A 16,708-nucleotide genomic window follows, 5' to 3' on the forward strand; every position below is an offset into this window, starting at 1 on the left:
GAACCTGTTGGAAAATTAGGGTCTAATTGTTATTTTAAATCACATAGAAAAATCAAGAAATAATTCATGCAATTATATATCAACTGAGCATTTTAATCGAGAATGCTCAATTAAAATGATATCAGCCATCAATTTTAATTTGGTATTTCTTTTGGAGATGGTCGAACCTGCTATAGAAAGCCGCATGCATATATGGATCAGTCTTATGTAAAGTTGTCTATAAAGATTACAAACTTACCATATAAAATAACAGACATGATTTCATGTTATATGACAGATAATGTCATTTCGAAATCGAATTTGCCCATTATTATTATGCAGTGCTTTAGGTGGAGATTTTTATTATTATTTTTTTATTAATTTATTTTTTGAGAGCAAAGCTAACATGCATTACCAACAACAAATACTACAACATAGAGACCCAAAAACAAAAAACACAAACAAACAACAGAGGCCCAACCAAAAGTTGAGACCAAAACAAAGAAAACACAAAAACAACCGGAGTTGCTGTGTCTTTCGCCATAACAGTCGCTGCAACCACCAAAACAGCAGCCATGCATGTCGATCTGGCCAAATTCGCTCCCCAAACAAAGCCTCGCCTCACCGATACCAGCAACCAATTCCAAGCTTCAATCCTAGCCCAGCTACAGACACCAGAGAACCTGCAGCCAAGTGAAAGAAGCTCATGGCAGTCCACGAGCAACACTGCCAACAAGGGCAAACAACAAAGAGAATGTGGGGGTGCAAGGAACACCCGACCCAGTGCAAGCATCAAATCAAAGCACACCAACTCGAAACACCACAACAAATCGCTGCAAAGGGTGACCGAAGCTTGAAAATTGAATGAATATGGATGAAAGATAGCAGAGATGAGAGAAGAAGGTAAATCGGCCAATAAAACCAGGAATAAAACAACGGATGGAAGAGGAGAAAGAGAGGGAGACAGAAACAAAAGAAGACCCACCGATCCCAGCCAAAGCTAGGACCGGCGGCACGGGAATTGGACTCGATGGGGAAACGCTCACACAGATCGGTGAGATTTACCCCCAAACAAAGGGAAGATCTCTCACGGAGAGAGAAAGGAAAGTTTTTTTTGTTTTTTTTTTTATTTGGATAGGCTGCTTTAGGTGGAGTTACACATATATTATAATGAAAGTTTTGGTCATATGGTTCAAGTCTGGATGCAAGTTTTAAGGATTGAATAGTTTAAGATTTCATGTTCTAATGATTGATTAGATTTAATGCGTTTGGGCCCTGCTTTGTTCTGTGCCTTTTGGGCTTTTACATAATTAAATTCTGACCAAAACCAGGGGAATTTAAGGAAGTAAAAAAAAAAAAAAAAAAAAAAAAGTAAAAAGGGATTGAGTAGTCTACGGAGGGTGAATTTAATTAAAAATTTAAGGGATTTTAATGAATTTTTAAATCCATCGATTTTGATGGGGTTTAATTGATTTTTAAAATTTTTATGTAAAACTTTGAGTGAATTCCCTCAAATTCTCAAGGAATATGTGAGATTTGAGAATGTTAAAATAAACTATGAAATCTCTCAAATTCTCTAATTCACAATTTTTTAAAATCCTTTAAAAGTAACTTCTAATTGCATATACATACTTAGAAGGTTATAAACTCCTTTCAAATCCTAATTGAATACACATAAATTTTTAGATAATCACTTAAAATTCTAATTTTGTACCCATTGAATTTGTAAGAGGTAATGCTATTCACACATCATTTTTTACCTTCCACACACCCTTGTTAGTTTTGGTTCATTAATCATTTGTAATGCATTCGATTTGACGGCCAAAATTGAAAATGGTGTGTAAAAAGTAAAAATGAGTGTTTAAAGAGTACTATCCTTTGTAAGAAAAAATTAAAAATTTTCAGGATCCTAATTGAATACACAGGACTTATTTATGACAAAAGATGTTACCATTTACCAAAAAATAGTTGAAAAAAAAACCTAGACCAGACCCCCACACTGATGCGCACCTGCCCAACATCTTAAAACGTCAAAAGTCATTGCCGAACATCTTAAAACGTCAAAAGTCATTGCCCAACATCTTAAAACGTCAAAAGCCATTCTCAGGGCTTGGCTTTGGCAGATTTGATTTGTTGCTTTTTCTTTTACACAAAGAGAAGTAATAATAGTTGGTATATGCCATTTACTTTAAGTGCGTGATGAGAGAGACAGAACGCAAGTACATAAAATCGTAACACGAGTTTTTTTTCATGCAGTTTATGACTCAACTATGTCTAACTGTAGCCTTACCATCTTGTTTCCTATCAACTATCTTGTGATTAATTTAACACTTTTTTCTAGTGTACTAATTTCATTCCTAGAACAACCTCAAATAAATTCTGAGAAAGGGTGTATGCCATTGATGTCACAATCATATAGGTGGCCACTCAAATTCCCCCTTATCTCAATTTCAAAGAATGAGACTTTTCTCATAACATTGTTTTTGACCCATTAAAATTTATTTACTTTGCAAGCAAGCATAGCAGTGTATTTCTCACATTACTTTGTTTATATCCGCATAATTAATATTGGAAAAATCAATATCTGATCTCTAGTTACTAATGTTAATTGACTGAAATTTTATTAGTTTTCAGATTTTGATCCAAGTTCCTAGCATTAATGTAATAATGAATTTACATGTCAGTTACATAATTTTTTAAAATAAAAATTAATAATTGATTTAGAATTTTAATACTCACACCTTTATTAAACTCCTAACTAATTTTCAATTCAAAACATTTCCAAAATAAATAAAAAATTAGAATAAGTTTGTACCCATTAGCTTTTTAAAAAAAATGTTTTCAATTTTTTAATCTTATATGCACCCGTTCATGTAATTTTTTGAAATTTTTAATCTTAAAATGTAATCATTCTTAAATATACCAATTTGTTATACGTAAAATGTACCATTTTTTAAATAAAATCTATGCATTTTTTTTCTAATCCTTTTTCAAACTTATATGGGTACATTCTTTTTTCTTTGATTTGAGAATGTATCCATGTCAAGTTTAATCGAAGAAATTTACTAATGTTATTAAGCTTAATATGTTATTCTTTTTTCTTCTTCTTTTTTTTTTTTTTTTTTGTGATTTTGAAGAATGTACCCATATTTTGGTACAATAATTTTTTATGATTTTAAAGAATGTACCCATGTTTATACACACACACACACACACACACACACAATTGTGACAACCCGTCCTAGATTATTTGTACCGTAGGTGCGAAAAGACTAAAATGCCCTATGACGTAATTGGTGTTGTGGGGTGTTGTTTTGTTGTTTTTGGTGGTTGACTCTTCAGGACACACAGACACACACACCCATACCACACTCCCGTGACCTTTTTCTCTCTCTTTTCTCTCGGACTTCTTCCATTTTCTTTACAAGGTGTACGGACCATTTCGAAGACAACTATCTACGCACGGATCGAAGGTTTGAAGGTGGGTTTTGGACTCTTAGCAAGCTCAGGAACTCATCCGTACCAATTGTTGGACGTGAAACCCTCGAAAACCTGAAAACCAGGGAATCCCGATTTTGTGCACTATTCATGCACACGTGATCATGAAGTTTTTAGAAGTTTTTAAGGTCATAAGAAGTTTTAGATCACTCTCACGAAGCTCGCGGAAGAAAGTTGAAGCGTTTTGGACGTCGAGAAGGCAAGTTTCAGTGAGTTACAGGTTTGGCTAGAATATCATGGTTTTTTACGGCAAGATTCCGTTGGTTTTAGGGCTTTCAAAGTGGTAAGGTTTTGTTCTACTTGTTGTAAGCTTCAATTTGGTACCAATTTCATGGAATTTTGTTGAGAAATGAAGAAGATATGAAGTTTTGAAAAAATTTCCAGTTTCCGGCAACGCAGACGGTGGCGGGTGGCGGCGGCCGGCGAGACTCACCAGAGAAGACAAGGGAATATTTCGTTAAGTTAGCGGAATATTCTTAACGGCGTCAAGTTAGTTTTAATGGAATATGCTTGCTTTTGGACAGAATATTCCCTAACGCCGTTAGGGATTTCGTCTGTGTGCCTGCGCGTGGCCGATGTGTGGAGGCGCGTGTGACGTCAGAAAATTATTTTAAAAATATTGGGATGTTCATGAGGTTGAGTATATCACGTTGGTGTATTCACACACCCTATTTGAGCATTTTATGAGAAGTTATTACCTAGTTTTGGTTATGTGCTTTAAATTGACCTTTTTATAGTTGTTTCGCATATAAGTGAGACCTATCCCGAGGATGAGCGCAGTCACTCGAGGCAAGGGGGTTACGACCCTTCCACATACCAGTAAGTGGGCTTTTGGTTTTCCGTATATACCTATATAATTGTGGTTTTTCCTAGAAAATGAAATGGAATGTTGATATGTTTTAAATGCCATGCATAGTGTTTGCCTATTTATTTATGCATTAGTAGTTGTATATATGTATGTTTGGTGCTACAGACGCACAGGTAAGTGCCAGGTAAGTTTATGGTTTATGATTGTGAATTAGTGGTTATATGAGATGCATTGAGAGCTCATAACCTGCACTCCCGGTGTTAGTGCTCCTGCTCAGAGTATGGCACAATCCTTCATGTGATGTTCACCTCCCGCACCACATGCTCATCTTGAATCCAAGTTAGGTGCACAGTCCTGTCGTACATACCACTATAGGTGGTTTCGACTCTTAGGTGACCCGCGATTATTCACCCAGTCTTCATGTGATCGTAGCAGTTGAGCGTATTTATTTACACCCAATCATGTCGTATAGACCACTTTAGGTGGTTCTGACTCGTGTGCAGATATAGTTAGTGAGTTTGGGATTTGAGCTCTAGATTCAGCCATACAGGTCACGTTAGGTGACTCCGGCTGACATGTTATTTGCATTGATTGACATTACTTGGATTACTTACATTTTATGTGGAGGCATTCGACATGGCATATTTCTGAGCATGTTTTCGATATATGTGTATATTCTATTTTCTGGGAAACTATACAAGTTTTACGGCGAGGGGTTAGAACTTTTGATATTGAAATGATTTTGAAAAGCTTTGTTTTTGCCCACTCACACTTTCTGTTTTGCACCCTTCCAGGTTCTAGTTGAATTGCTCTTTTGGTGGCTTACGAGGAATCTACGGCATATCTGACAGATTATCACCAGTGTAGGACCACCTCTGGATGTGTTTAGTTAGTGTTTGTTCCTCTGGACTACACTAGGTTTTCTGTGCTTTGAATATTATTTTTCACACTTACGCTTATACTTGTATGTTAACTACTTTGTGTGTAGTTTGGTTTTTATTTTTTTTTGTACTTTTGTTATTATCTTTTGCTTCTGCACTATGCACATGGTTACGTCACCCTCACATGACGGCCAGCACACCTTGATTTCGGTCGAAGTGTGTCACAATAGTATAATTTATATTTTAATATTTTCCCCACAAATTATGGTTTTTTATTTACAATTTCATTAATATAAACAACTATAAATTTCAATTTTTAATTAAAAAATATAGTAACATACATAAAAATAAATTATCATATTAATTTCAGGAACTTCAATAAAAAATTGAAAACCAATAAGGTTTCAGTTAAAAAATATTCATAGCTATGGACCACATCCAATATCTTCTTTAATATTACTTGGTTTCTGATTTTTTAAAATGATAGACTGTCGTGACAAAATTAGTGATTAGTCTCTTCTTTTTCATAAAAAATAAAATAAAAAAATAAAAAAATTACCAAACCAAAACGTCTATTACAAGTATGGGTTAGACAAACTTTGATGACATGTGTACATGTTTATACGACATGTCAATCCAAGCGTGACCTGGATTCTGGCCAAAGTATTTGGGAACATGACATTGTTGGTCCCACCTACATAGTATTAGGGTACCATGTGTAAGCACGGCGACGGTTGAGATGAAGTGGCCCCTTCCAGACTGGGTGCTTGCCCCCTCAATGTAAATTGCGATGTAGCCGTGGGACATACAGGTCTTATTATTAGGCCGGGTAAAACTTCAAAGTCAATCAAAGGGAAGGTCCGTGATTGCTTCCCATTGTTCATTGAATCTTCTGTACCGTCCGATGTACGTCAATCCATGAATAGTCAACGATTCAGGCAGCCTGATAGAAATCGCCTTTGTCAAGCGTATCTCCGAAAGAATGCTGCCTCCCTTCATTAATTATTATCTTTTGAATTGGTTTCGAAAAAATTCTCTAATCAATAATTATGAATACCATTGGAGGGAAAGACAAAGGTGGAAACAAAATGCTATTATATTCTTATCTTATGTGGATCGCCACTATAAATTTTAATTAAAAAGTCAATTACAAACACCTTTTCGTGACGAGAGGCTGTAGTTATTATGTTTGCAAGTGCATTTAAAATGACCAAATCGTATTTGATAAACCGATTTTGAAATTTTTAGTAAAAATGCAAGTAAATCATGAAAAAACATTTGAAGTGTTTTATGCAAAAAACACATAATTAGTTCTTCCTCTAAAATGCTCTTCTAGTGCTTTTAAAATCACAAAAGCACTTTCATTAAAAGTATTTTCAGTTATTTTACCACATTTCACCATATTTATAGTATTAGCTAGTTATTGTGCATAATCTACATAATCTTTTTTTTTTCTATTATTATTTTGGCTTTTACTATTTCACCTATATATAGCAATTTTTTTTTGTACCAAAAGTATTGTACTAAGTTTCACTAAAAAAAATGATACAGTAATTTAAGTTTTGGTAGTCATTTATTCTACTATCTTTTAAATGATTTGTACAAACGTTTTTTTTCTTTCTATAAATTTGTGTAAAGAGAAAATTGTACAGAAATCAAGCCTCTGTATTTTCCTATAAAATTGTAGTAATACATTTTATTTGGCCGGACTTCAATGACATAGGGGCACTTGGTAATTGACTTTGACATCCTTCCCACAAATTTCTTCAAAAAATCCAAAAAATCAAAACGAAGAACCGAAAAACCCACCATTAAGCTAAAAACAAGAAAAAAGTCGAAAAGCAAAAGCATCAAAAGCAACAAAAGAAAATTTTAATATAATAAAAAAAAAAAGTAAGTATAAGTTGGGCTACCTGTTAAGGACTCAGGAGTCTGATTATGGTCAAAACTCTAATTGAAGTTTTGAAAATAAATTGGCTGCTTATCACTACACTGCTAAATGGTAATAAGATCTCTTAAAAGTGAGAATTTTTATAAATTCTAAATATTTTTTTTTTGTATGATGGTTTATAATATTGACACGTAATTTAATATTAAATTGTGAAATGATAAAAAGGAGTTCAAATCTTCTGCCTCCAAAATTTTCTATAGCCTCTCTCATAATTCTAACACTTGTCCACAACTAACAATTTTGATATATATATCTCCCACTAATTTCATTTTTTTATTTTTTATTCTAGATGATTTTAAGTGAGTTAACAGACGTCACAGTATGAAAGAGGCCATAAAAAAACCACATAAGATTTTGAAGGTAGGAAATTTAAACTCGACAATAGTCCACGAGAGTCCACGAGAGTCCTAAACATTCCTCTCACTACAAATTAGTAATTTTAGTTGGACAAGACTTGGCTTATTTTAGTTGAACAAGACTTGGCTCCTGAATTTTCGCAGCCACTCTTGCTTACACATGGACAAATCAAAATTCGGATGTGTCCACCGAGAAGCTTAAGCAGAAGTGGGTGCTGAATTGTTTAGTAGCCAAGTTAATTCCATTTTATTTTTTAACAAACGATATAATCTACATTAATTTATTATTTTATTGAGATCTCCACATAATTAAAAATAGAATATAAAAGACCCTCTTTCTTCTCACTTTTCTCGGGTTCTTCCTGTGTTTCCCTTCCGAGTCCAGCCAAAGTCCGCCTCCTCCACCACCACCACGTCCACCGCCCTCCGAATCGTAACGGCCGAAGTCCCCGCAGCCAACCGCCTAAAAACACGTGAACCTCGAACCTCGGAACTATCAGGAATCATAGTATTCTTGCCGTTAAACTGAAACTGCTTTTTGATTTTTTGATTTTTTTAATCTTTCCTCTCACGCTATTTGCAACCCAAGATCACACCTATAAGCACCAAAAGCTTGGATTCGCAGAAAGTGCTTTTCCGCGTGATTCCCAGCTCCTGAACGGCTTTTCTCTTCAGCAGATCTTGCTCGGGCTATATGAGGTCGGTTCATTTGTCTCTCGATTCACTCGTTGCGTTTTCTGTTTGGTTACCGAGAAAATTAGGTAGAGTGCTGCTCAGCCAAGCTCGATTAAGTTATTATTTAGCTTCCTGAATTTCCATTTTTCTCAATATTTTAGTTTGAATTGATTCGATCGCAAGCAGTTTAACTAAAAGCAATCCGATATATCAATTTAATTTGTTTAAATTTTTATCGATTTTGGTCGTGGAGTTTAATGTTTTGATTTTGAAGTTACTGGAGATTTTTGATCGGGAATTGTCACATGAGCCATTGGATTTATATATATATTTTTTTTTTCTGGTCGGTTTGTTCGTTGTCTCTGACATTAAGCAAGAACAGCTGTTATTCTGTCTTAATTTAAGGTAGTGGGATGTTTAATTCAAAGGGAGCACGTGGATGATTTCAATGAATGGGTGTTAGATTTTGTGACTTTGTGTAAGCTGCTCATTGTCAAATGGAAGCACATGGTCGCTTCGTTTCTCCGTATGTAGACGGGGATTGAGGAACGGGCATATGACTTCTTGCTTGTTGCTTCTTTATATTGTGTTTGAAGAATTCTGCTTGGTAGGTTAGGCTATAAGTATGCGGTTTCTGCTGTTCAATGGTCAATGTGGTCTGTGAATTCGAATTGAAATGCAGCGGAAAGAGATAAAGCGTTTCCATCTTACAGCAGCTTTGGGCCGTGAGTTGCAAGCGCTACCCATCTATTGATATGGTTTGTGCATTGATTTACAAAAATTGTTCGGGTCATTTTTGTAGTTGTATATTCTTGTATTACTGAGTCGTAGAGTTTTGCTTAAATTCCTGAAGTTGTGTGCTCAAACTTATGTTCCTGTGTATACGATAAACCAGGTTTTTTGTTCCTTCATGAGGTTTGTCGTTTCATTTAAGGGAATTTGCAACTGAAAACCTGTTAAATAATGCAGATCAGCTATCGCTTTCTACTTGCAGTTCATTTTTCCGTGAATGTATAGTCAGAAGCTTGTAAATAACATGGGAATCCTTTCGCGCAGGTTAACTTTTGTGACAGCCTATTTTCATCAACGAGCTAACTTTTGTTGTCTTTAAGTTTATTATGGAGATCTGATCACCGCTAATTACATTTACATGTTGGCTGCAGTGCGGGTGGTAGGAAACCAAATGAGACCATGAGGCTTATTGTGACAACTTTTGTAGGAGTAGTTTTTGGGTTCTTGATAGGTGCATCCTTTCCAACATTGTCACTAACAAGGGTACTCAGTTCTTTTGGGTGTCTGTTATACTCCTCTCTGTTGCTTACAAAATGTATTTAATACGTGTACACTTTGACAGCTGAATCTCTCATCCAGCCTTCATCCAACTATTGATCTGTCATACAATGAGGACCTGAAATCAGACATCTCCAGCCAAGCACTTCTAAGTTCTTGGTCTTCTGCAAGGAGTAAAAATAGCACAAGTCAAGATCAGAGTTCGAATGGCACATCGAGGGTATACGTCAGTCTCCCTGAGATTAACAGTAGTGTCTGAAATGACTTGCATCAGTATTAATGTTGTATGTTATTGAGGAGTGTGTTGAATCTTGGCTATTTCGTAATACAAATGTCGAACCAGGTCTATAATTGCTAAAAATCTGAGTGTCATTTTCGATATAGTTTACAGATTCCAGTTGTTCCATGCCAATTCTCCTTATATAGTCATTACTTATCTAGACTGAAGCTTACATTTCCTGCAGATTTGGGTGCCATCAAATCCCAGAGGTGCAGAAATGCTACCACCAGGAATTGTTGCAGCTGAGTCAGACTTATACTTGCGCAGATTATGGGGCAATCCTAATGAGGTGTGTATTCTATTTTTACTTATACAAGCAAAATAGTTAACAGTTTGGACTTTACGCAATGCCAGGAATGGTCTAATAGATACTGAAGATAATGCAGCATAATTACAGATTCTCTGTGTCTTGAATTGATTTCTTTGTAATGTATATGGGATATAAAGGATATTATTTGACATGTCCTTTTCGACGTTATTATGAAATAATGGGATACGTTTGTTGCAAATAAAGCTGGAACTGGAATCTTCTGTGTTACGCATTTGATTTGTCTAGGAATTCATATCAAAGAAAATAGTCATTTTAGCATACGTATTCATTGTCATATTTGAAGTCTGTCGTCTGCAAATTTTAGGTTGAAAGATAAAGGGGAAACAGTTGAATAACATGCCAAGTTTTTTTTTTATTGAATTCTCTCTAGTCCCAGTGAGACTGCCAAGTTAAATCCTTTGTTTTTGATGGCACACGATACTTCTCATTTTAATGCGTCGTTATTCAAAGTGCAAGTCTTTTGATTAAGATGACAATTGCAGGACGTGACCATCAAACCAAGGTACCTTGTGACATTCACTGTGGGTTTGAATCAGAAAAGGAATATCGATGCGGCAGTGAAAAAGGTTTCCCTCTCTCCCTCCCTCTCTCTGTGTGGTGGTGGATGTGTGTGACTAAATATCTTTCTCTCACAGTTTTCAGAGAACTTTACGATTCTCCTTTTTCATTATGATGGCCAAACAACTGAATGGGATGACTTGGAGTGGTCTAAGCGTGCTATACATATTAGTGTTCGTAAGCAGACTAAATGGTATGAACAATTGCTAACTCCTATTTGTACTTCAATAATGAATAGTTTCACTGGTTTTTGAATTTAAACTTTTTGTCAAAGGTGGTATGCCAAGCGGTTTTTGCATCCTGACATTGTGGCCTCATACGACTACATATTTATCTGGGATGAAGACCTGGGAGTAGAGCATTTTAATTCAGAAGAGTGAGTTTTCATTACAAAGTAATTCTTTGATGTTGGGCTAGTTAGCCTATGAAATTAATCTCTTATGCCTCCCTTTTCAATCCAATTTCAGATACATTAGACTAGTGAGGAAGCATGGTTTGGAGATTTCACAGCCTGGTTTGGAACCCAACAAAGGTTTAACATGGCAGATGACAAAGAGGAGAGGCGATCGTGAAGTTCACAAGTAAAATCATGGAACCTAAACTGAAACTTATTTATTTGTTTCAGATTTAGTTTATGAACTATGAAGTAATCCTGAAACCCTTGTCTCAAATTGTTCCAGACAAACAGAGGAGAAACCGGGCTGGTGCACTGACCCACTTCTGCCTCCATGTGCAGCGTAAGACACTAAGAAATTACAGAGGACATTTTAGTGCTGTTGTTTGTCTTCCTCTGTATGTGACATTTGTGTTTAATAAATGTTTCTTGTTTCTGTCTTATTGATTCAGCTTTATTGAAATCATGGCTCCAGTATTTTCTCGAAGTGCCTGGCGCTGTGTGTGGCATATGATTCAGGTATTAAGTTCGCGATATCTTTTTCCATTATCACCACTTGTTAGCACTCAGTTAAATTAGCCGTCTTGTTACTTAATTCTGTGATTGCTACACTTGGTGTTTGCAGAATGACTTGGTCCACGGCTGGGGTCTTGACTTTGCCCTGAGAAAATGTGTAGAGGTTGGTGACCCACTTCCTAACCTCCTTGATGTTTCTGTTTTGTACTTTATTTCGTAATCTGCACATGGCCGGATTTGAATGGAACTCCTAATTAAATGCATTTTTTCATTGCAAACAGCCTGCGCATGATAAGATCGGGGTTGTAGATTCTCAGTGGATCATTCATCAAACTGTTCCTTCATTGGGGAGCCAGGTAAATATCACTTTTAGCCGCTGTCATCATCTCGTTTCCTTAATAAACATATTTTAGATATTGGTACGAAAAGCTTAATTTATTTCGGCTTTCTGTAGGGTGAATCAGAAAATGGAAAGGCGCCATGGCAAGGGGTATACAAGAACTCTTATTCTAATGCCATTATTTCACATTTATATCTTAAAAACGTCAATTACTCACACAAAAGTTATCTTATAAACAACAAAAACGCGCAATTTTTCTAATCAAGTTTGCTGATATCGCTGTTGTCTTTACTGCTGATTCCAGGTAAGGGAAAGGTGCCGAAAGGAATGGACGATGTTTCAAATGCGAGTATCAAATGCAGAAAATGCGTACTTTAAGGCTATCGGGGTAGATCCCTCAACTTCAAAGGCCCATTAGGGGAAACAGCAGCGATGACAGAGGTACTGTACACAATCGACGACTCAGGACCATGTCGATTGGTGTTTTACATAAATTTGTAAAATCCATTACGATTTGTGATATTCATTAATTGACCAAATCGCAGAATTAGGTCCTTGAGTAAAAACACAGCGTCGATTAAATCGTCCTTTAGAATTTCAGTGCTTTAGTGACAACTCCTCTGACTCGGTGTAACATATTCGTATTAGGATTCGTATCATTACTACTGTATGAGATGTTGTGCTTGTTAAACGTATACTAGATACCAATAAATCGGAATTCAGAAGAGGCGATCGATTTGGCCATTGCCGGAAAAACATGAATCTTGTTTCACCTGGGTTTCGTGTTTCGTAAAACATGTCACGAACTTTGTTGGTATCATCGTATCACGGTCGTTTAGAACTATGAGTCGCATGTTGCAGATGAAAAATTGCTTGAAACTGGAATTTTTGGTATGGAATCATTGATAGAGCTTAGTATTCGTTATGGGGAATCAATTCTCCGGGCCGAACAGAACTTGCCTCCGGCTCCTGGCTTTCGCTGTTGGACGCTTCGTTAGCTGTGCTTAATGCCCGACCCGGTTTTATTATCCCGATCCTATGTCACGTGAGTAGAGCGATACAGGAGAGTGAAATGAAGGTAGGGAAGGTATTTCAAGAATTTTCTGTGAACCCAATTCTTCTATAACCTAGAAGCCAAAGTACTGTTGTAGCAACCCAAAATTTCAAGCAATTAATTCCGAGGCGTTACATGTGAAGTGTGAATGCGATGTCTCACTGCAACCGCACAAACAATTTGGAACACACAACTGTCCGTATGAAAGCAAGCAACCATACATCATAGTTTTAGCTCTATGTGTGTATGAGATCATCAAATTAATCGAATCAACTTTTGTTTTCTGAATTTGTGACGATGGTTTTTGAGTCACGAAAGCGTGGACCACTCGCTCGGTTCCGAGGGAGAGAGAGAGAGCAAGATATCAGTCATCGCAATCACACCATTATTATTTATTATGTCATATGTATATATATCATACTATTTAGAAAGGGATAGGAACAAGGGACAAATATTTTTACACTCATTTGTAGCTTTTAAATTTTTATAATATCTAAGGGTTCTTATTTATTCATTAAATGACATAAATATTTATGTGGATTTTAACTAATATTAAAGATAAAAATAAAACTGAAAAAACATAATATCTGGGAGAAAATTAAAAATAAGATTTAAAAAAAAAAAAAATCCCCAATCGTGAAAATAAGAAAGGAGGTCTGCAACCTCCATCTCCCCAGGTCTGCAACTTCCATGCTTGAATCTCCATTACATAAGCAAAACAAAACCCCAAAATCTATTATTGTTCATATATGTAGGGTGGTTATATTACTCTTGGAGTAATAAAAAAAAAAAACAACTATCTCAATACGCTTTCCGTAGGTTTTGATTGAACTCAAAAGTGTGTGTTTGTAACGATCCTGCAGGGTTTTTGATATGTTGATACCTATGCGAATGTATGCTTTTGGTTTTAGACTGTAATTGACATTGATTTTCTTGCCTCGCTTTATTTCCATTTGTTGACAATTTTTTTCTATTACGCAGGCAAATCTTTGATGTTTCTAGCGATCTAATTGTAGAAATAGGAGCATCAACCTTTGCACTTGTTTGGGTTCAAATTCTGATTATTTGAACATTACAGACCTCATCGACGAAGAAGAGATTTTTATTTTTATTTTTGTTATTAGGGTTCAAATTCTGATTTTTTTTTATTCTATTAGATATTAGTATTTCATTTAGAGTAGTATTTTCCTTATTAATTATAACCCACATCATCATCCAAGTCATTTAATGTTTAAAACTCTTCACATCACTCTTAATATAGACCGTTGAATGTTATAAAATCTAAAGGCTAAAAAGCAGTGTAAAAATATTTGTCCCTTAATCCTATCCCATTTAGAAATACTGACATTTTTCTTTCAATGTGATTGTTATATCATCGTGTCTTGTTACACTTATAAGAGCCATCTCTCAATGTAAACTAAGAATGAAAGCCAAAAGTGACGAGATCTTTTTAATTTTGTATCTTTACATAATAGGTTTTTTCAATAAACTAATGAATTAGAAAACTTTTCGATCCAATCTACCAGTTCTCTCTACGACACAGAAAACTAGAAGAACATCATATTAGATTTAAGATTTTTTTTTTTCCTTCATTGAGAATACTATGGATCAATAAAAATTTACAAGTAACATAAAGGTATGAAAAAACATGAAACTTGATTTAAGGTGAAACTCAATGCACATGTTTAGTTTGTATTGCTTTTGGGCCGACTTTGTATGGCGAGACTTTTTAGTATGCTGACTAATGGCTTAATGTACTGAACTGTATTTTTATATTATATGATAAGTTTATGCTTCAAAACATATATCACTTAAAATTCTTGACACGTCAATTATATCATCTTACAATTAATTATTTAGTGATATTACATGATAGTATAACGGTCGGAATCAAATATTTCTCGTCAAAAGCAGCCCAAAATAATTGGTCATATCACTTAGTACATGTTTGATATTAAGTTGCTTTTATAAAAGTGGGTATATAAAAAACTGAGCTCAAAAATGTATTTGGTAAACATTTAAAAACAACTTATTTTCATAATTTTGGATGAAAAAAATATGAAAATATGAAGCAGTAAAAATAAGCTTATTCTCATAGTCTAACAATAACAGTTTTTTTTCAGAACACAACAATACCATACCAGCCTTTAATTCCTCCAGAAATCAAGAAACTTCCAGTACCCACGGTTACAGAAAAAATTGAAAGGTCTACAAATCTGCCACGGCCAACGGAACACCACCACCTCATTGGCTCTCACAGAACCTCCCAGGGACACGTGGACACGTCAAATTTGGCCTTTTTGTGCCAGTGAAAATGTCAGTTCTCTCACTCTATTACATCAATCAAACACGTCTCACACAAACCCTACACGTGTCGCCACGTGTCGCATGCGCCATCAAACCGTGGGTAAAACTTAACCCCCCTCCATCTAACCACGGTTAACAGTGTTGACTGTCCGTGTATATTTATCAGCAACAAGCCCAACTAAAAATTGAAGCCCATGGTTAAAACTATTCTCTGCTTTTAACTTTTGGCTTTTGGCTTCTGTGTTCTCTCTCTTCCGCTCTCTAACAAAAAAGCATAAGCACTTTCTCAAATGGGGCTTTCGAACTTCCCGAGTGCAGCAGGGGGCGTGCTGCCATTGCTAGTAATGAACACAGTTTTTTACGTGGCTCTGCTAAAGAACATGGCGAGATCTGTGCTCCAAGTGATGGGTGCCAATATCAATTCCCACACTTTCGACGAGAACCCTGATGGGTGTCCTGAGGAAATGCCTAGAGAGAGAAGAATCTCAATAACCCAGTTCAAATCGTTCTGCAGAAACGGGGGAAAAACAGAGTGCTGCGTCTGTCTCTGCGGGTTCGAAGCAGAGCAAGAAGTGAGCGAGTTGTCCTGCAAGCACTTCTTCCACAAAAGTTGTCTGGAAAAGTGGTTCGACCACAACAGCAGTACGACTTGCCCTCTCTGCCGCTCTATTGACTAAAAAGATAAGTTCTTTGTGTTATGGAGTTTTGGGTTCATCAGCTGTACTTTTTCTTGTTGTTGCTTATATTATCCTGTTATTTTTTAGCACAAATTAGAGAAAGTTAATTTAAAATGTTTGCTTTCTGGTTTAATTTGTGTTTGTACTTTGTACTTGTACCAAGAGGATTAAAAATAAACAAATAAAGGAAGGGAGAGGCATTGGAGCATTGAACAATTTAAAGGTTTGTTAATTTTCTATTGGCTCTTGTTTTCTGCCACCAAATATTCGAGAGATTTTTAAGTGTGATTGGTACATAAGGTGTCATAACACGTGTTATTATACATACAAATAGTGAGATATTTGTGCTAAAAAGTTAATAACTTAAAAAATAAAAAATTTTAAATTTTTTACTACTTATATTAAAACACGTGGTGTATTATTTGTATTCAATAAAAATTTCTCCAAAATCTTCAATCTGGAACAGAAGAAAGAAAGTATGGGACTTGGGATTGGGAATTGGACACGGATAAAATGGGTGTCAGATAATTTATTAAAAAGAATAAGTGGGTGGAACACATGTCTACAAAAATTTCAGCATGTTTGATTTATGCTATTTGAGAAAGAGACACCATTTTATTGGGTAGTAAATACTTTCATAAAAAGTAAAAGTTGATGCCTTTCCTTTTTGCTTTTTATGGTTTGCAAACGGCTATTTTTAGTTCAAACTAATTATCTTCAAAACTTCTTTTGGATTTCTTCTACTATAAAATCCCGTAAGTACCATCCCATATTTGGATTTCTTCTACTATAAAGACATGCTTGCTTACCGAT

At 35.6% G+C, this 16,708-nt stretch overlaps 2 protein-coding genes across 4 annotated transcripts; both read left to right on the forward strand.

Annotated features, from left to right (window-relative positions):
- Positions 1 to 7,783: 7,783 nt before the first annotated feature.
- On the forward strand, positions 7,784 to 12,582 carry LOC137730771 (uncharacterized). Of its 3 annotated transcripts, none has more exons than XM_068469730.1 (15): positions 7,784 to 8,172; positions 9,143 to 9,204; positions 9,312 to 9,423; positions 9,503 to 9,658; positions 9,903 to 10,007; positions 10,532 to 10,615; positions 10,685 to 10,800; positions 10,882 to 10,983; positions 11,075 to 11,188; positions 11,288 to 11,344; positions 11,454 to 11,520; positions 11,627 to 11,680; positions 11,799 to 11,873; positions 11,972 to 12,007; positions 12,162 to 12,582. In XM_068469730.1, the coding sequence occupies exons 2-15, from the start codon at positions 9,158 to 9,160 to the stop codon at positions 12,273 to 12,275; spliced, it is 1,239 nt and encodes a 412-aa protein (XP_068325831.1). In that variant the 5' UTR covers positions 7,784 to 8,172; positions 9,143 to 9,157; the 3' UTR covers positions 12,276 to 12,582. The 3 variants fall into 3 exon arrangements, with proteins under 3 accessions (XP_068325831.1, XP_068325832.1, XP_068325830.1); XM_068469729.1 differs by having other exon boundaries at positions 7,785 to 8,172; positions 9,118 to 9,204; XM_068469731.1 differs by lacking the exon at positions 9,143 to 9,204.
- A 2,844-nt stretch (positions 12,583 to 15,426) lies between these two features.
- On the forward strand, positions 15,427 to 16,161 carry LOC137730518 (probable E3 ubiquitin-protein ligase XERICO). The gene has a single exon (XM_068469509.1). The coding sequence runs from the start codon at positions 15,509 to 15,511 to the stop codon at positions 15,893 to 15,895; it is 387 nt and encodes a 128-aa protein (XP_068325610.1). The 5' UTR covers positions 15,427 to 15,508; the 3' UTR covers positions 15,896 to 16,161.
- Positions 16,162 to 16,708: the final 547 nt, after the last annotated feature.

This window comes from Pyrus communis, chromosome 4, assembly GCF_963583255.1.
Source record: "Pyrus communis chromosome 4, drPyrComm1.1, whole genome shotgun sequence".
Classification (NCBI taxonomy): domain Eukaryota; kingdom Viridiplantae; phylum Streptophyta; class Magnoliopsida; order Rosales; family Rosaceae; genus Pyrus; species Pyrus communis.

Bases quoted from the DNA above. Each gene is read 5' to 3' on its own strand.
- LOC137730771 (XM_068469730.1), top strand. From the start codon at position 9,158: ATGTATAGTCAGAAGCTTGTAAATAACATGGGAATCCTTTCGCGCAG. The intron at 10,984-11,074 runs GTGAGTTTTCAT...ATCCAATTTCAG, and splicing joins GAGCATTTTAATTCAGAAGA to ATACATTAGACTAGTGAGGA. The intron at 11,345-11,453 runs GTAAGACACTAA...TTATTGATTCAG, and splicing joins CTTCTGCCTCCATGTGCAGC to CTTTATTGAAATCATGGCTC.
- LOC137730518 (XM_068469509.1), top strand. From the start codon at position 15,509: ATGGGGCTTTCGAACTTCCCGAGTGCAGCAGGGGGCGTGCTGCCATTG.